This window comes from Phalacrocorax aristotelis, chromosome 2 (assembly GCF_949628215.1).
Source record: "Phalacrocorax aristotelis chromosome 2, bGulAri2.1, whole genome shotgun sequence".
In the NCBI taxonomy this organism is placed as follows: Eukaryota; Metazoa; Chordata; class Aves; order Suliformes; family Phalacrocoracidae; genus Phalacrocorax; species Phalacrocorax aristotelis.
The window spans coordinates 143537935-143558748 of record NC_134277.1 but is presented as its reverse complement, the minus strand read 5'-3'; the positions used below and the strand labels follow the sequence as shown (position 1 = coordinate 143558748).

At 38.1% G+C, this 20814-nt stretch overlaps 1 protein-coding gene across 4 annotated transcripts in view; it reads right to left on the bottom strand.

Annotated features, from left to right (window-relative positions):
* MATN2 (matrilin 2) overlaps positions 1–20814 on the bottom strand; it is a 73159-nt gene that overhangs the window by 34197 nt on the left and 18148 nt on the right. For all 4 annotated transcript variants that reach the window (XM_075085468.1, XM_075085467.1, XM_075085469.1 and 1 more), the window contains exons 3-6: positions 16696–17265; positions 12087–12209; positions 8181–8303; positions 1358–1480 (exon numbers count right to left, since the gene is read on the bottom strand). In XM_075085468.1, coding sequence (XP_074941569.1) covers positions 1358–1480; positions 8181–8303; positions 12087–12209; positions 16696–17265 — 939 coding nt within the window. The remainder of the gene's footprint in view (positions 1–1357; positions 1481–8180; positions 8304–12086; positions 12210–16695; positions 17266–20814) is intronic.

Genomic DNA, 20814 nt, shown 5'->3' with positions numbered 1-20814 from the left:
TCAGCAGTTCCACTCACCTAAAACTAATGGAGTTTGTCTGCCTACAGAGATAATAGTAACATTCCCTTATCAAGACGCATATTTATGAAGAAAGGTAACTAGGAAGGTACATAAAGGTTTTCCTTTAATATTTCCTGAAAGTGAGTTATGACTTTGACCACTGAGAAGATTTTAGCTTGTTTTCCCAATTATGGCAAGCCTTGGCAAGGATACTTTCTGGTCTGGAAGTTCTCCTCCACTTTATATCTGCTCCTAACTCTGTGGCGGATATATATAAAAGCCTGGTATCAATCAAATTTGACAAACACCAAAAAAGCAAAGCCATGAATATAACCTGGTAGAAACATGGAAGCTTGGTAGAAGATACTGATGTTGCCAGAGCTTTGGCACACTATGAGAGACCTCACTCTTGAGAAAAAGCCATAGGAAAATAGGCTGCAATGTATCCTCTGATTGTGGAACTACTCTATTTAATTTTAGCTTGTCTTACCAATAAAGCTGATTATAAATTGTTTTGTACAGACTTGTTTGTTTACATAGCTAGGGAGATTACTCCCCCCAGTACAAGAAGGACAGAGCTGCTGAAGCATGTCCAGAGAAGGGCAATGAAGCCGGTGAAGGGTCTGGAGAAATGAGGAGCAGCTGAGGGAACTGGGATTGTTTAGCCTGGAGAAGAGGAGGCTGAGGGGAGACCTTATCGCTCTCTACAACTACCTGAAAGGAGGTTGTAGTGAGGTGGCTGTTGGTCTCTTCCTCCAAGTCACTAGTGATAGGATGAGAGGAAATTGCCTTGGTTGTGTCAGGGAGGTTTAGATTGGATATTAGGCAAAATTTCTTTACTGAAAGAGTGGTCAGGCATTGGAAGAGGCTGCCCAGAGAGGTGGTAGAGTCGCCATCCCTGGAGGTGTTCAAAAAATGTGTAGATGTGGCACTCTGGGACATGGTTTAGGAGATATGATGGTGTTGGGTCAACAGTTGGACTTGATGATCTTTGAGGTCTTTTCCAACCTTAATGATTCTATTCTATAATTCTATAATATTCTAACTGGAAAATCTAGATAATCAAAGAGACTATGCAAGAAAAAGCTTTCAGCTTTACTGTTCAAAAGGAGGCTGGTTTCATGTTAAAAGCTTCCTGTTCATAGGAGGGACCCCTACCCTTGGCCCCTCCTCCAAAAAGCCAAACTACCCCAAAAAAAACTTGCATTGCTTTCAAGACCTTTGCCTTCCAGGGCACTCCAACATTTTCTATACCTGACACATTAGTCACTGTTCCCAGGACCAGTGGGAGTATTACTGCTGAGAGCTGGAAGACAGAAGTACAATCTGTTCATAATTAAAAGTTATCACAACTTACTTCTGCAAGTTCTTTTGTCTGGATTTAAAATGAACCCTGGGTGGCATCTACAGTAATAGGAGTCCTCAGTGTTAACACATTCATGTTGGCAACCTTGGTTATCCAAAGCACAGTAGTCTACAACTGAAAAAGAACAAGACCAACATGTACAGTTAGATAAACAAAATTAGAAATATTATTCATAGATATTATGGTACTAGTTAAACACAGTAGCTATTAGAAAAAGGAAAAAGCCGACATAATTTCTGTCCTGAAGAGCCTTTCTGCATAAAGCAGTGCACTTTCAATACCAGTTGGTATATCAGATTTGAGATGAGTCCTGGATCATTTCTCCTACCCTTTGAAAATTTATCAACTCTTGGATTGTCAGAAGCTTTCTCAACATGTCTTCTCAGGTCTGGAAACCACGCCTCACTCAGTAACTCTGTCCAGATGTTCATACTGTAGACCAGGGTGTAGCAAAGTTTGTTTGATTTAGCTCTGGCTTCTGTCTCTCCAGCCCCAGTCCTGGAATTGCTCTACTTTTCCTTAGTTCCCTCCCAGCTGTATTAATTCTCAAGAGCTGTTCCCGTAGCCTTAGTATATAGGAGACCCATGGCAACACCTTCTACACTGAGGACTGTCACAGTACATTAATTCCCTCTAATGTGTTCCAGATTCATCCTGTACAAAGCAGCTGCAGCTACGAAGCCTGACAGCTTCAGGCTGATATTCAGCACTGATATTTTGTTTATTTAATGCCTTTTGTATATCATAGCTAGCCCAGTCACTTATTTCATAAGTCTGGCCATTTATTACACAAACCCATATTTACAAAGATAGATTACCAAAGGATAATAAGGTAATACTTTAGAGTTTACTCAGTCAACCCCATTCAAAAGTGATAAAGAAGTTAAATGATTTTTGTTTTAATTTCTTTGCAGGTTAAGCTGTTTTTTAACAAAGAAAGTCTTGGAAGATATTAACGACAAGTCACAAAGTAGGTGTTCTGTCCCCAGAGAGCTGCCAGGCCCACATTAAGCAAGTTTATCTGACTCTTTCTGCAGAAGACAGTAACGTGCTCAGCTTCACATGGACATTTAATGAGACAGGTACCCCTTCTTTGCCAGCTGAGTAATTTTTTCAGTACTTTATATTGCTGAGCCTCCCAAATTGCTTTAAGAGGCAGTAATTCATTTTAATGAAATCAGTTCCTTCTTCAATAGCCCTGCCTTTGCAAATCATGCATATACTCAAGTGTGCTAAGATATTTAGTCAAGGTCATCTAGTCAGGAAAGCAGGTAATCCATTTAGTTACTTTGAAAGAGCTTCTTTTAACCCTTCAGAATATTTGTATTGAATCAAGTCAAATTAGACTACTTACTGGCTACTATGTGAGACCATTTTCCTGGCAAGCGCCTTCTTGTTTCCAGACTGAATAGCTACATATAAAAACGTATTTACTGAATATGTATTTCAAGGATATAATGTGTCATAAAATTAGTCAGTTTTCCACTTAAATTAATTCTGACCACATACACATTTTCAAGTGCTTTAAAAGAACACATTAAGAAATAAGTAGGCCAAAGAATAGATAATTTTTTTCTATCTAGCATCTTATCTTGGAAACAGCCCATATGGGTCACTTCATAAAGTCACCTCCTCCTCTGCATTTCAACCCTAACAAAATGCATTTCTACCACAATAACTGCAACTGCCCGACTAATGATTATAAAGTTGAGAAAAGAAGAGAAGAGAAGAGAAGAGAAGAGAAGAGAAGAGAAGAGAAGAGAAGAGAAGAGAAGAGAAGAGAAGAGAAGAGAAGAGAAGAGAGGAGAAGAGGCTAGTTCCAGTTGGAAGGGACCTACAACAATCACCCAGTCCAACTGCCTGACCACTTCAGAGCTGACCAAAAGTTAAAGCATGTTTTTAAGGGTGTTGTCCAAATGCCTCTTAAACACTGACAGGCTTGGGGCATCAACCGCCTCTCTAGGAAGCCTGTTCCAGTGTGTGACCACCCTCTCAGTAAAGAAATGCTTCCTCATGTCCAGTCTAAACTTTCCCTGGTGCAGCTTTGAACCATTCCCACGTGTCCCGTCACTGGGTCCCAGGGAGAAGAGATCAGCACCTCCCTCTCCACTTCCCCTCCTCAGGAAGCTGTAGAGAGCACTGAGGTTGTCTCTCAGCCTCCTTTTCTCCAAACTAGACAAGCCCAAAGTCCTCAGCCGCTCCTCACAGGACATTCCTTCCAGCCCTTTCACCAGCTCTGTAGTTTGAGAGATGACTAAACAGGTTTTAGAATGCTTTATTATGAACATCTGAGCAACTACATAAGAAACCCTAAGCACTTTCAGATGACAGTCTTTTGAGGGAGGAACTGTGCCTTCTTATGGCTATGCAGCTGCTAATGTTCTGTGGACAGAAAGGAAAAAAAAACAATGAAATAAATAACTATTTTTTCCAGGCTTGCTTTTTTCCATTTATAGCCTTCTGGGGACCTCTTACTCACAGAAGTAGGTCTGTTGGCCTGTAAGAACAATGAGCATATAAATTTAAATAATGCCTTTCCACTAACACAGTTAAGAAGTGAGAACATTCTCTTGACAGTTGCTTTCGGAGATAAGTATTATTCAATTTTTTCCATATTTTTTGTATACAAATTGCCCTAATTCCAGGAAGTCTTAGCCTTGCAGACTGGTGCTAGCAATTAACCTACAAATTCATTTCACTTTTAGCTTCATGTTTCATTTTGGTGGTACTTGTTCAGAAGGGAAACTTGTCAACAGCATTCCAGTCAGTAAGTAGGTAAGTTTTTCATGGAGTGAAAACTTCCAGGAAAGACTGAGAAAAATTATAAATCCGTTTTTCTTATATTGAAGTACTGTAATCCTTTAGTTGGTGTGCAGAAAATATACACACTTTGTATAAGAGTAAAGCAGAATATTTCCTAATTTAAGTTTTATTCTTTTCATATTTCTGTACTGAGTCATGAGATACACATGAGAATGTGACCCCTTAGAGATCTCACTGTTTAATGTTAGCCCATGCCTATTTCAATAAGAAACTTTTCTAAAGGATGAATTAATGACCTTTTTAGCAAGCAAGCAGTTAATCCAGTTGTCATCTCCCCATGTTTCTTCTACCCTGTTTTTCTCGCTTGGAATTAATTGGTAAGTGATGAGAGCCATCTTTTACTTCCAGTTACCAGTTCTGCACTCTGGGTGCTTACATTGCCCTCTCTGATCTGTGGACAGCATGTTGTTCATATAGGTTATTCAGGCTTAGGAGAACAAAGTAAGTTAAGGAGGAGGGTAGGAGAAAAGGGTAGGAAGAAAAGGTAAAGGCATAAAGGATCACGAAAAAGAACATGGGGGAAGAGTAAAGCAGACTCATGGAAGACTTGTAAGAACCTAGAAAGCAGCCAAAAAAATCTAGCGGTGCCAGGACTGCAGAGAGGTGCCAGCAGCCAAACCACTGCCAGGAGAAGAGGTCCCAAGCCCAACAGCTGCAGCAATATGGACACAGACTAGCACCAGCGCCAGGAAAAAGAGGACAGCATGTCCAGCAATGCCAAGAAGGTGGAGAGACTGAGTGTCCAGCAGCATGATGGAGAAAGAATGGCTCATTACCACCAAACCTTAACTGAAAGGATTTTGTTCACGTGAAAGGAGGGCAGTTAACATGAAAAGCTGTTTAAAAAGGCAAAATGATAGTGCTCTGCCAACCATACTTATAGCTGAGCAGTTTCAAATATTGTTTATTTGAAATATATTGTTTAGTCTACAAATTTGTTCATAAACTGTGTGTTGCAAACACTCAGAGTGGATGGCCATTCAGTGGTCACTTCAAATGAATATGTTGTGAGCTGCTGCTGGCGAGATTTTATTTAATTATTGCCATTCAGGTCACTGGCTGACACGTGTCAATAAAAAAATCAGTATAGCCTTTGATCCTTAACCAGATAAATTAGCCCATCAGAAAGAAGGAAGAGCACTTAATAAACCTGCCTGTGAAACGAGTTTTTTGCACTTTCTCATTTACTTTTGCTGGAGTTAAAATTTTAGAAGTCTTAGCGATCTTAGAGAGAAACCTTTGGCTCTTTGAGAGAACCGCAATGTGTATGTCCTACTGAAATTCTCTCTCCATTCTCTGGATGAAGAGGAGAGAGTAACCTTAATGAAGTCACTGCTTTTTGCAAAATTGTCATTGTACTCAGTGGTCCCTGGCATATATGTACACCAAGATCTTTCTTCTGATCCTGCTCATTTGATAATAAATACTTCACAGGAACAAGGGTTACCTAGCTTAATGGTAATGAAACCTGAGACTTATCACTACTGGTTCAGTACTATACATAGTCTCCTTTACAAGATTTACCAGCAAGGATGATTATTCATTGGTGATCACATCTGCAGAAGCTGTACATTCTTGGTAGTAGCATATTCCTCAAAAATCTCAAATTGTTCAAATCTGAAAAGTTGAATTGTGGAGGCAGACAGCTAGCAGGATTTGCAGGCAAATTAGCATGAAAACCGCATATTACCCAGACAATCTTTTCCTGTCCTGGAAACATAGGGAGGCTAAGTTCTGGACGGGTAAAACGTAATTAATATACACTGAACCATTCATGTGCATCAGCAAGAAACTAAAAAGTTAAATGGTCAAATAAATGCAAGAGAAAACTGAAAAAATAGAAGTGCTAATAATGTGCTTTAAAAATCACAATTAATACTGCTAATTATTGAAAGGGTATGAATAGCATGAGTTCATGTTTTTTTGCTAAACTAGGTATAAATGAATAGAAACCAAATGGAGAGGAAAGACAGCTGTAAAATGCAAGATACCATAGTGAACCCATGCATGAACTGTATTTTGAAAATAATTGAAAATAACTGAGAATATGAAAGCTTCAGATGTCATCAATACAACTTACAATAGGCCTGTATCTCTCCATGCCAAAGAAAATCAGTGAGGAGGTAGAAAAAAATGTTAAAGATGTATCACACTTCTAAACAGCACTCTTCAGACTTTGCAGAGAAACTATTATCGGGCAAAAAACAAGTGCTACTGTAAAAAATTTATTGAATGGCATAGAAATATTTTGAAGCTTTTAATAAGAAATATAGACTTTGATTTATTGTAGAGGATAATATTAGGTTTGACATACAAAGAATTTCACCAAAATTTATTTTTATCCCTATGAAGCTACAGTAGCTACCTTCCCAGTAAGAATATCTTGGGCTGTAAAGGACCCTTCAACTTAATAGAGAGAAAATAGTAACAACAGCTAATGACACTAAGCATGAATATTTCACATTAGAATATATTATAGGAAAGAACTGGGGATGAAAGAACATACCAACAGAAGCCACAGATTTTCTGTCTCAGGATAGTCAAATCAATAGCAGAGAAATATATGATTTATCCTAACACAGGTTAAAGTCATGGGGATTAGCTATGGTTTTTGGATGCAATTCTGTGGGGTGTTAGATGTAGAAATTTGGGCCAGAACATCTAACAGGCCTTCTTGCCTAAATAGCTGCATTTTCAAGACAATTCAACTTCAGAAAGCAGGTCCTTAAAATGGTATGTTAGTGGCCAAATTATGTTGAGAATTTTACACACTCCTACACTGAGATCATGAAGCTACAAGTAAGGGAAGGGTAAGTACAGAGTGAATGTTCTTCAAGAACGCATATAATCTCCTTGGCCTGAAAAACCTCAAACCCTCACTTGTGTGTCCCAAGTGAAACTACATGCAGAAAGTTCAGTTCCATAAACTGTCATCTATTTTGCATGTCAAAACAGGAAATAGGATTATACTGCAATGCAATAACTCTGTGAAGGTAATAAGAGACAAATTATATTATGTTAGCATTGTTTAAAATGACAAGAAAAAGTAAGCTGTTGGACAAAAGCACTGTGGTGGCCTGTGACAGATTTAGGACCAAGGATTCACTTAGATTCACTTCCATGGGATTTCAGCATGTGTTTGAAATTAAGCATGCATTTAAGTGCTTGCCTGAAGAGAATACCTAACAAATAAGGCTATTTTTTTCAAGGACTCACTAGGGGTTTTTTGTGGTAGACACCAAAAGACAATATTTTCCCAGAATGTAGCATGGGATGAAAAGTTTACAAGAAGGCTAATAGGCTGGTGAAAAAGATTATCCTAAAAGAAATTTCTGTGTATAAACGGGGAAGAAGAGTGGGATACTTATATGGTAATAGAGAGGGAAGTATTTTTTGTGTTAAAAAATTATTACGCTGTATTTCCAACTCACTCTTTTGACTTGCAATTCTTAGAGCTGATGTTTTCTTCTTTACTGACTATAGTAAAAACTTAAAGGCACGTAGTGGGTGGGTTCTTGAGGGGGGCTGAACTTTCCTTAAAGTAACCTTCCCAAAAAGAGTCTGAAATCTCTCCTGGCATAACCATAAAAGCAATTGAGAAATGGCAAAAAATTGTCACCTTCACATTTTTCCATGTGTAACTTCTGTCTGAAGAGGAGCTAAGAGGATTGTCTGTCTTTGTTTAATGGCCACATATATCATGCACATTGCTGGCCATCTACATGGATCTAGAATAAAATAACTGGTGTGTTGTTTCAAAACAGCAATGTTACTTTCTGTGTGAAATTAATTGGAACAATTTTACCAAGTCACTATTCATTATCAGTAAAGGCCTACGAGCATGCCAAAATGTGTTCTTCCTTTTCTGCCACTCATATAGGAGAAGAGAGCTTCCTATCATTGTCTATGGCTAAACTAGATATTAATTTACATTGAATTTCTCTTTGGTTTGTGTCAAGAGGTAAATGCAAATTGCTAAACTCATACTCACCAACACAATTCTTTCCATTTGCATCAAGCTCATACCCTTCGTAACACTGACAGACATAAGACCCAGGTATGTTCACACAAATCTGCTCACAGGCGTGTTTCTCCACAGCACAAAGGTCCTGAGCTACAAAACATAATCGTATGAATATGAAATTCTTTGACCTTCTACAATGCATGGGTAGACCATAGATCAAAAATAAATTTCAGGAAGCTATGAACAGCTCTTTAGAGATGAGCTTATTTTAACAGAGATCATGCCAATGTTCTGTCAAACAGTGAAAGTCATGCCAGCAGGGAACAACCACTCAAAGCTGAGGAGCTCATTCCTTTAGCTGAAGGCAACAACTATGGATGGTCCAATGATACCTAGCAGAGTTGCTTGACTGTGTTGCTCTAAAAAGTTTGAAGGGCATTCTTCAGGGTTTTTTTTCTTGAAAAACAAAAAAATTTGTGTTTATTTGTGTCTTTTTTTTTTTCTTTTTTGCATAGCCCTCCCAGATAAATGATGATGAGGTTGGAAAGGGAAAGAAAAGGTAAACACAACACCAAAAGACTTGGTGATTTTTAATTTCAAAGTTTTATAATTTTTCAGTTTTGTGCAAAATACCATAGGAAGCTACCCCTCCCAAGCAAAAGATCTTATTAGAAAAATTACTATGACAAATGAGGTCAGTTCAGCACCTGGCTGAATGAAGCACATTGGGTTTTCTTTTTAGTAGACTAAAGCTTTCTGAAAACCCCAGGTTTCCCCAGTGAAATCTCTGGAACACAAGTAGTTTGTGTTGCTCAGGATGAGGCCCAAAGACTGCTTAACACATAATGATGGTTTACAGCTACATGAGAGGCTTTTGGAACATGTTTGATTAAACTAGCCAAGCAAATAGAATTTTCTTTTATAGCTGTCTGCTTCATATCAAGTGGCATGATGAACAGCATAAACAGTTGTTTAACTCTCTTTTTCCAGTACAAACCCACAAATAGATATTTTTCTGGCTTGTTTCAGCTGCATTTCATCTTTTGTACTATTTTGTGTATTAATGTAAGATTTGAACATCTCTAGGGAAGAACGGAAGAGATTAAGTGAAACAAACAAATACAGTGTAATGAGTAAAGAACAGCCATCACCTGACACAATCAATCTTCTCTAGGAAAGTTAGACCAGGATCCATGAAAGGAGCATCCTTTGCATGGATGCAAAACCACCTTAATGAAACAAATGTAAGAACATTACACATGAAACAAAAGAACTTTTTTTCCCTGGATTTGTTCTGGAAGATAGCTGAGTTGCTTTTTTGTTTGGTTTTGTTTTGTTTCACGTGGAAAGCAACACAATTATGGCAGATTCTCTCCCTTCAATGCAAGGAAATAATTTTGTTTAGAAATAATGTTATAATGAAATGTACTAAGGAACAAACCTATTGTCTGTTCAAAAGTGAAATGCGCCCTTTTGCAGCCTGAAGCAAAGTTGCCAATTCACTGCTGATTGAAGCCATTTGCTTAAGGGCTTTAGAGAACTCAATACTGATATGGTGTGCTCTCACAACATTAAAAAAAGGCAACAGAAGAACGAAGAAAAGAGTATAATGTTAGGTACATACCATTCCCCTTTTCTGCATTGGTTAATTTAGAAAGCATTAAAACACATATGTAAGGAAACTATTTGCTCATGAAAGAGCTGTCAAAATACATCCAAACCTTAGATAAATAGGTCTGGTTTATGTTGATCATGTATTGCACTAAGCATAAACATGATGAAGATGTATTTTACTTAGAGGTCAAGTGAGGAACATATTGTCTTTCTGCACTTGCGGAAAATCAGTAGGCAAAGAGGATGGTCACAGACTGTAGGTTTTCCTATTGCCATGCTTCCCCTTACCTCCAGAAATAAGCTGTCCAGCTTGTCCAGGCTTGGTCCCCTTTCCTCATAAATTCTGTTATTTCTCTGGGGAGTTTTTAGACATAACTGCTACCATATCATCTCCCTCCTTCACCAACGATTTGCACCAACCTAGCACATTTAAGGCCAGTTTGATGACTCTCAATATGAGATTTCCAGTGCTAATTGCTAAAATTAGTTTATAGTTTGGTGTAGAAAAAAATCCTTTAGAAGTAGGCTACAAAAACATGGAATGACTCGTTTCCCTGTCATATTTAGCAAACTGCAATCTAGTATCATCTGATTGATGTTCAAAGCAAGTATACAGTCAAGCAAATCATGTGTGACAGGTAAGTAGGGAAAACTAATACAAGACCAAGTCATAGCTGAAAAAAAAAGTAAAGCAATGCAGCAATGGGCTTTGAAAAATATGTGAAAAAATTGTTCTTGCCACAATCCTTGTCTTGGCTCAGCTGCTAAAACAAATCAGGAAATATTCCAGAATGGATTGAATTTTTTTTCTGTGTCTTCTTGAGGAAACAAAACCACAAATAAAGTGTTAAATTTGTTCCATTTAACACAAAGCATTCCCCTATAATGCACACACATGCATATGACAAGTGTCTACATTTGGTGAAGGATGCTGATCAGGACTAGAAGACAGAGATTCCTAAAAGTAACTCATCCCATAGCTTGACAGCATAGGATGTGAACAGCTCAAAAGTAGTTTCCTGCTGTAGCCCAAAGGGTCTGAAGACGCTTCCATGCAGCCGTGAGAATGCACAAATCACTCCGGTGCTGACATTCTTTTGTTCCCATTCCTATTTACTGAGGCTCTGACGGAAACCATGTGTCCCACTGCACATGTAAGGACTCTAATCCCCAAGCTGCAGAGTCGCCTCAGATACTGACATACTCTCACTCTATCAGTGGTCATTAACTATTTGATATAAAATACAACACTAAGCAAGAGAGACTAATAACCCTCTAATCCCAAGATACCTGATTGTTTTACAGTACTATCCTGAGATGTGGAACATGGAAGTTCAAACACAAGGATAGCATTTGAGCCTGCATCCTTCACCTTAATTCTAAATCATCAGTTGTGAAGGACGCATCCTATGGTCGGTCTCACCATGACTGTCTCCTCCAGCTTTTTGAAAAGATGTTTTCCAAAATTTTTCTTCTGGCTAAAATCAGTTTGGCAAATTTCACTTGAATCCATGCACTGTTGTGGGATAAGAAGCTGCATTTTTAGCAAGCACATTTTCTGCAAGTAATTAAAATACTATTACATAATTTCTTTAAAATAATGGTGAATACAGAAATAAATTTGGCATACGCATCTAATGTAGTCTGCTGTTAATTATTGGGAAACAAGTTAAAATAGACAAAAGAAATACTGCTTACAAAGATCACAATTAAAGTGAAATACAGTTTGTTGTTATAAACTATAAAGCCAATTACTTAAAGCTGAAAAAGTCAACCCTTTTAAAGAAGGAAATTAGAGCATAAGCAAGACTTTTGAAACTATTCTTTGAATGGTTCCAAACTCTTATGCTGCAAGCAGCTGTTAGGAAGAGCTTTTCAGAATGGCAAATTATTTCACAATTCTCTAGTTTAGGGTTTATTGCACCTTTCTGTAGTATTTAGTACTGGTTGCTGTCTAGACAAGTTACTAAAGTAATTGGATTCGCTTCATGTGAGATGATAAAACAGTTTGTTCTTTGGTTGTTGCTTCGTTGTTAAACTTACTACAACAATAAAATTCAAATGCAATTTTATGTAGTAGCAGTGTACCTCTGCAGAGCTGTGTATAAAAAGCAGCTTAATGTATTTCAGAAAGGTTTATAAGAACTTCATTTACACAGAACAAGAAAACGAATTACCATGTCACCTTTTCATGCTCTTTCTGATGATTACCATTAATTACATACTGAGCTCAGTTCTTTATGAGCCCAACAAAAAGGGTATGTTATGTTAAGCACTTTTCAGGAGCATGAAAGAGAAAAGTTAAGAAAGATAACGTACTGCTGCAAGTCTTCTGGTCAGCATTCAGAATATATCCTTGTTTACATCTGCATACATAGGAGCCAGGGGTGTTTATGCAGAAGTGATCACAGCGATGCTCAACTATACTGCACATATGGTGCACTGAAAGTAAAAAGGTAAAATGTTACTTACTGCCAGTCTTACTTGTGGTCACAGCTGAAAAAAAAAAAACCGGTATAGAAGATTCTAGTGAAGTAATTTAGAAATTTCAAATTAAGTGTTGACAGTAAAGACAAAAATGGAAGCTTAAGCCTGTAAGACCATAAAAACATCCTTAACAAACAGTACTATGTATTTATTCCTAAAAAAAGTAGGACTTCAGATATTTTCTGTCTGGTTGACATTGGTGGCATGTTTTTGGACATAAAATTACATGTGGAATGGAGATATAAAAAAAATAAAAATATACAACAGAGTATCTGGAAACACTAATTACTTGGTGGGCCCAAGAAGACAATGAAACAAACCTACCACATCCAAATTTAGAAAATAAATGGAATTTAAGTACAAACTGTTCTAGAGGACATTCAATATGTTGAATGAAGAAAATCACAGCACAATACTGAAGAAAAATTACTAGAAAACAACTTGATGAAGAATCTTGCTTGCTTAGTCATTAATATTGAGGAACATACAAGCAATACTTGACAACACTGTGGGCATGCATCTGCAAGATTCAGTAAGTGGCAGCTGAGCTGAGCTACACTCCAGTGTATAAGTCTTTCTGAGTCTATTTTTAATCTGTATTTTATGTCTCTAAAAGCAAGTAGCAAAATGCAACAGACTGAGACAGTAAGGAAGAAAAAGAATACTGGGCCCACTCTGTCAAATTTATTGCTGAACTATTTTCCTCCAGATCAGTATTTGGGAATTAAGACATCTCCTTGATGTTTTCCTTCTACTGGAGCATTGCTTGTATGTAATTTCTATAATACATAGGTGAATTACTTCTCAGAGAACACTGTGTGGAAAATAATCTATTTTGCTCAACAACAATTAGGGATCGATGTACTCCTTATCGTGCTAGGTCGACAAAGCTCAAAATTTATAGAATAGATATTAACAGTAATCTTCTAGCAGCCACAAAAGAAGCCTGATAAATAATTTAACACATGGTATGTGTGCTACTTGTGGAGAAAAAAACTGTGGTTTTGAGATACATACTACGCATGTGGTCTTTGGAATGGTTACCAGAGCTCTGCACTTATTACTAATATAGAAACCACCACAATTCCCAAATCCCTTAATCAGCTTTTTGCTTCTTGTAATTTTCTGCCATAATAAAACTTCTCAAGTACTTTGATTTATGTGAATACAGACCTGCTTGGACTTCTTGTCTTTTCATCTTTCTGTCATTCTGAAAATGAAGTTTATGACCTCTGATACTTTCTAAACAGAAGTTTCCTCCTGGCTATATTTCACTAGCTTTCAACATCAGCTTGTTATGACTAGAGAGGCACTTTCAAATACGACAAATTTAAAAAATACCTACTTCAGTAGTTTACGCATTAGAAAATCTTACCATAGACTAATGCTATAGAATATGGATCTATAGAACATTACTAGAAAAAGTCAGTCCTCCCATATCAAAAAAGCATAAGGCTGCAAAATAGAGTACTAAAAACAAAAAAAAAAAAAGGAAAAAAAGAAGACAAAATAATAATTCAATGATAGGCATCCCAATAACTCAGTCCCCTAAGAATATATTGTTACCGTCTGTTACCAACCTTCCAATATACTATGACATAAAATCTTTTCCAAAGTGTCTCTGTTGCACCCATAATTTTGAAGAATCAGTGGTACTCTGGCCATCAGTCAGAGTTCTGCGGTGAAGGAGCCTGCTGTCTGTATGATTTCTGCAACCTCATTTGTTGCAGGAGGTGTTTGGTGGATACAGCCAGGGACTGAAGTAATAGAAAGGATGATCTCATAGTTAAGGAATTTGAATGTGGGCCTTGTGAATTAGATTTTATCTCAATTTATGTTACAGGGTCCTTATTTGACTTTGGGCAATGAGTATCTTCAAGCAAGCATCAACCTTCACACTGTATGTGTTCAGCTAGAGACACCTGAATTTGGATTTGAAAGAATGCAGGGGTCTCTCAGCTGAAGGCTGTAGAGCTGTGACTGGTATGTTATATTAGTCTAAAAATGCTAAATGCCCCAGAAAATCAGACGAGGAATTGCACTGCATCAAATATTTAAAGTTAGTGGGTGATCTTGACAGTCCTAACCCTGCTTCTGTTCCTCCAATGTAAAATGGGGGTGACACCACTATCTACTTTATAGGAGAATAATAAAGACTTTATTTGCTTCTTGCTGCTCCATTACAACTTTCACACTCTTCTATTTAATCTTCACATCTTTTCCTGGATCCTGTCCCCATTTCTGTTTCTCTTCTGAGTTTTCAACTCTTGCCTCACTCCTCATGCCTCTGACATTTCAGGATACTGTTTGCTTCTCTTTTACCTTGCTGAGTGGTAATAAAAAGAGGCCCTGGGATCTCCTGGCTTCAGCCGCTGTTTCTGACATCCCCAGATCTTTAGCAGCCAGAAGCAGCAACTGTAGGGAAAGTCTGACTTAGCAGACGATGGAGCACAGCCAGTTCATATGGATTCTTCCAAGAATATAGCTGCTAAGCACTGGGTATTCTCTGCCATCCATGGGAAAACAGTGGTTAATTTGGTTTTCTTTTATTTTCCCCACAGAACTTCATCATTTGGCCAGGTTTTTCTCTCATCTTCACAGGAACCATGAGGACACATTCCCACAGATATAATGGCAATCCAGACACAAGGACAGCTCAGGTGCCAAGGTCTCCCACAGCATGAAGCCCAGCAGACTGCATGCCAGAAGACTTGACCAGAGGGGTGCCTTCAATTGCTCTAGTGAAGAAACAAGGTGTCCAGATGTTCGGCTCAGCTACAATGATACTGCCTCTGGGTCCACGCTGGGGAGAATTTTAAAAAACTAACCACATTATCTGGGAGGAATATAGTGCTCTAGGAAGCAAAGGCTATGGATGCTTAGATTGCTCTCTTGAAATTCAGCAAGTTGAACACTGCTTCCCAGCCCAGACTCAATAAAATATTAAGGATCCTATCTGCAATTAGTCACTTCAGTTGAAATCCATAAGACTCTAACAGCTTAAATTCTCTGTTGCAACTGGGCCTCGGTTTTTAAGTGTATTTTTGGATCTCACCTTCAATTCTTGACACAGCAAATGTTGCAGAGGCATTCCCTGAGAAAAGGAGGCAGCGGCAATCCTTCTCACCTCCATATTCCTCCATCTGCAGGGGTGGTGGTTTTATTGAGGATCACATGTTTTTGGATTAAAAGTGAGCTATAAAACTCTAATACATTTCCTGGACTCTGCCTAGTCAGAAAAAAACGAGTAAGTAGTATTTGTACTGGATTTGTTTCTAAAATGCAATTAAAAAAATCCAATATGATGACGTTTTGAAGCATTTGCTGCTCATTCCATTTAAGCTCTCAATCCATGATTAGTTTACTCTTTTTTGTTTTTTAAATGTATCCTACTACACCAGTTAATAATACAGCAAGGAAGAAACAGGAAAAAATCTATTATCTAATGATTGTCTGTGATGGTGTTTCGTGCTGATGCAGTTCAGCTGGCGCCCTGTTGCATTTTGAAACAATTTTGGAAAAGACCAAGTAAGGAAAATTCTCCAGACTATCCTGACAATAAGCCTCAGTTCTTTTCTGGCAAAGGCATCCCTACAGATGAGTGAGCATTCAGTCTCACCATGCATTCTTTTTCTGGACTCTGCTGAAAATGGCGCAGCTTAATGCCAGATCTGTATGAAGATCTTTTATATTTATCTCAGGAAAAAGTAAAAAGGAAAATTATATTAAGTACACAGGTTGGAATAAAATTAATTATGTAAGACATGATATTTTAAAAGGTATTTTCTTATCAGGGAATTACAGATGGAAGTGATTTTTCTGTTGTAAATTAATACCTATTAAAATATTGTTTACTTTATTGTATGAATTATCACTGCATTGGCTTTTCCCAACTTTCTGTATTTAAAATGGATGGAATAAAAACTCTACCACGTCTCTGTGTCTCAGTTCCAGTCACAAGGCATACACAGAGATAACTGTTTGCACAGAATTAATATGTAAGCTTTGGAAGAGGAATCCATGAACTCCATAAAAATTTTTAAATAGCAAAAAGACTGTTTATCAGTTTGAAGTTTCAGTACTAAGGGAGAACACATTTAAAACCAGTAGATGAAAAAACTTATCTAATATTCAAATAGCAGAGGGTGGTAAACTTACTGCTATTATGCAACAGACAGGAAAATCATGATATGTGTGTTTGCCTCGCTGCTTATGACCCCTAGGAATTAGATCCCATTTTATGGCACTTAGCAGTAGAATTAGTTTTCCCCATATGTATGACTGCTGTTATAAATGTTGTCTGGCTAGCCTCTCTTTTTTTGAACATATATATTCTAACAGATATAGATCCATGTAAAAAAAAAAAGTTTAATTCTAATGCATATTTTTTTCTGTGTTTTACCTTCATCTAGGCATTCAAATCTATAGATAAAAACCTTACCACAAAGTTTAGTCTGGAAGGCAGAGGTCAGTGTTTCAATCTGACTGAAATTAGCAACCAGAAACACATGCTCTTCATGTGGTTCACTCCCAATGGACTTCAGCGTGTTCATATCTACTCTTCCCACTCCAATGGCAAAAATCAGGATTCCTGAGTTACGTGCTTTAGCAGCAATCTCTGCCACTGGATCTTGAGGTCTCCCATCCGTTACTATCATAATAATTCGGGGCACATTCTGCTTCAGAGGTCGAGCTCCTTCAGACTCTGAAAATGCAATATTCACTGCATACTGAAGAGCCAGTCCCGTCATGGTGCCAGTTGCCAGATGCATCATCCTTTTCACTGCTCTTTCAATATCCTGCTTCCTCCTGAATGTCTTCAGTGAAAACTCATGTTTGACAGTGCTGCCGTACTGAATCAGACCTACGCGGGTGGCATCAGGACTGATGTCCAGAAACTGCAAGATGGTTAAAATGAACTCCTTCACTTTTTCAAAGTCGTAAGGACGTACGCTGCGAGAGCTGTCAATGATGAAGACAAGGTCCAGATGTTTGTTGTTGCAAGTATTTTCTGGAAGGCAAAATGCAAACAGAAATACATGACAAGAATTTCAAAATGCAGATTGGTTCAGGTTGACCTGACGTCTCAACCATGCTGACTAAACAAACACCCTGACAAGTGCTGGGAAAATACAGGAAAAATAGGAAATGCCAGAACTAAGGCTACTTGGGCAATATAAAACCAGCCTCCAATAAATAACAAAAGTTGCCTGTTACATGATCAGTATACTTTTTTTTTTTTTGGTGAGATCAGTGCCCAGAATGACTAATGTCAATGGTATGAGTAGATACTTGTGCCATACCTTTTGCTGTTGAAATTTTGACCTCATACCCATGCCAGATAGAAACCCCTTCTGAATGAAATAGTTACTATTTGGGTGGGCTGCACTGTGATGTTTTTTGTGGTAGTGTCTGAGAATTTAGAAATCTAACACTCTGATGAGGCAGGGTAGTATCAGTCCTCCATTACAAACAGGGAAAACAGAACACAAAGAAATTCAGGTCAAATGCATCTGTTAATTGCAGTGACCAATACCAGACGTGAAGGGACTGATTTTTCAGGAAACTTGGCATTAGGCAGCTCTTTGTATGTACAAAGTACAGCTCTCAATGACGTCAACTGCAGCTGTGAGTGCTCAGCCCTTCTGCAAATCAAACCCCATGATTTCAAATGCATAATTAATGGCCATCTGCGAAAAGTCTTGTCTATTGGACTAGCTCAGCATCACACAGAAATTCTGTGGCTGCATCAGACAGAAAATCTTGTTGTCTACTGTGGCATTCAACTTGGCCAAAATACCACTCATACACTTCCTGAAATCTTCTACTTCAGCCATCAGCAGTCTTTTCCAAGAGCTACTGAAGCAGAAACACCACAGGGTATGTCTATATCTGACAATTGCACAGGCGGGCAGGCCAAGATATCATGGATAACAGCAGAAGTGAAGGCTGGCTCTCTTCTGGCCATGCCACAAGCTTTCTGGGGTCTTGGGTAGATCCTCTGGGTTCTGTTCAGCATCCTTCTTTTTTGAAAGAATATGATACATATGCATGAGTTGCACGATGAGAATGGACAGGGGCTGACCATTCACGGAAAGCCAGCACGCGGCAGGCTTCACACAAGCAGGGGTAGGTGAGCCACGAGCCTTGCCACAGAAGGCAGCATATGGCAAAAGATTAAAAGGACTTTGAAGGGCTTAATGGGACACTGGTGAAGAGAAATCAACTGAGGTTTAATACTTACATTAAAGACCCCTCCAGATCAGGAAATTCCTGAACCACAAAAGCATGGCAGTTGGAATTCCTGCAGGTAGTATTGTCTTGTCCTTAAAACTTTTTCGTATGCGTCCACTTTTGACTGTTGTCAGAAATAGGACACTTGGGTTAGATAGACCTATGGCTTCAATCAGTATGTCTGCTCATGTTCTTAAACTCCTGAGGCTATGAATAAACCTGTGAGGTAGCTAGTTGCCCATTTGCCTGCCTGACTTGAAAGATTAAAAGCAGCAAGAATGCTCATCAGACTGCAGCGGCACCCTCATCTTACTAAATTGAGATACCCCTAATTAGTAATCTTCCTTATTGCCCAAACCAAGTCAATTCCCAGCACACTTTCATCCATCTTGTGCAATGAATGAGGCAAATGCTCAGTGGAAAAGTAGTATCTGAGTGTATAATTAAAGGTCATGTCATACTGCACAAGTACAAGTGGGCCAATCAAAGACTCAATTGGAAAAACATCTGTCTGTAGACAAGCCTTTACATGAGTTCACTTGTGACTGCTGATGAATGCTAACCATGTACTTCTGCCAAGGCAAGGGGTGAGAAAGATGCCTGTTTTCACTTGCTAACTCAGAGGCCTCTTTCATATATTATCAAGAACATTTGTGGGCATAGAATAAAAATGCTCTTTGATGACAACAAAAATGACTGCCTGGATTTATTCACATGTAGTCTACAGTATGGCTTTATTCATAAGCGTAGGAATATGCTCGGGTTGCTTATTCTTTCAAAATCAGAGGATGCTGAATGGAAGCCAAATTGAGCAGAAGCAAAATTCCAGTTCTAATGGGATACAGATATTCTGACATATTAACTGTTTTCCACCTTATTATCTTAGGGGCATATGTAATTATTAATTATTTTTACTAAGCTAACATGAAATATTCCAGCACGGTTGTAATACAAAGATAACGCTAAGATATGATTTTGAGCAAGGGAAAGAAATATAATTACAGAAAAAAAAGCTAAAAATATATGTGTGTATATGAGGGGAAGGAGAGAAAAAAGAGAAGGGTGAAATGACTGCTATTTTATTTCTCTTAGAACAAGTCAAAACTAAAGCCATGGTGTTGAGTCCTTTTAATTTGAATATAAATATTTGGATCCCAGTCTCTAGGGACTCAGCTATGTATTTGAAGTCAGGCATGAATCTCAGTGGGAAAAACCTGGACAGCATTAGTGGATAGTACTACCAGAAACACACCCCATTGTACTAAATTACTTAAGAAAAATCTACCAGTCTGAATGCAATACAGTATATTTCAAGACTCTTTTCACTAGCAAAATTCTATCTCTAGAAATACCAAACATTTCCAAATTAAAATGTATTTAAAATCTTTGTCTTCTGATTTGGTGGGAATTTTTAATAACCTTATTATTAAAGTTGATTTAGCTGAGATGGGCTTCATGAAAAATAAGATGTAACTCTTACTAAGTAAAATTCCAGCTGGGTGGTATTTTGAGGAGTGGCAATCAGTAATGACTAACAGATCTGAACATTCATCCTGTAAGATAAACTTTCAGTGATACCTTTTTAGCAGTTCCATGCTTTTGCACTTGCCCTGTAAACTATAACCTCTTCCTCTTACCAGCTCTCATTTTAAACAGGGAACTTTCTCACAAATTTGGCAAACATCCTCATACCCAAAAGTAATTCCATTCCATTCTTATGAAACGCAACAACCTCACTGAAAAGAACTACTCATCCATAAACCTGCTTCTAAGTCAGCAGAGGTTTTGTATTGCCAACACAAAAGTTAAAAAACCCCTCAGTGTGAGCTGTGTTATCCAAAGACATGGCCAGGAGAGGCACAACAAGGACAGACAAGGCAAGGGAAGGCAAGGTCAAGTCAATAGTAAATATGTTCTCCTCCTCCACTCAATATCCAGTTTGCCTGTAAATGACAGTTACAGTGATGCCACCTTTGTGGAACTAACAATGCAAGGAAATTTGAGTTCTACTTGGAAGAATCCAGCTGAGATCCCATTACCAAGAGATACAAAGCTTAAAAGAATATTTCACATTCAGCATCTTAATTTCCTCTAAAGGTAAAAATTCTATTAAATTATTTTCTCTGATCCCTGCAGGTTTCCTTCTACTCCTTTCTCAAAGCAAATTACACTCAGGCATGAACCCCTACTTTGGCTCTGTCTGACAGCGTGTTTGTACCCTGTTAGCTTATTTCTAAGTAATGCTACATTGCCTTAATCTAATTAAAGCAATACCAGGGAGTTTTCCTGGCCATTGGAATTGACTCTTTTAGGCTGTTAAATCATT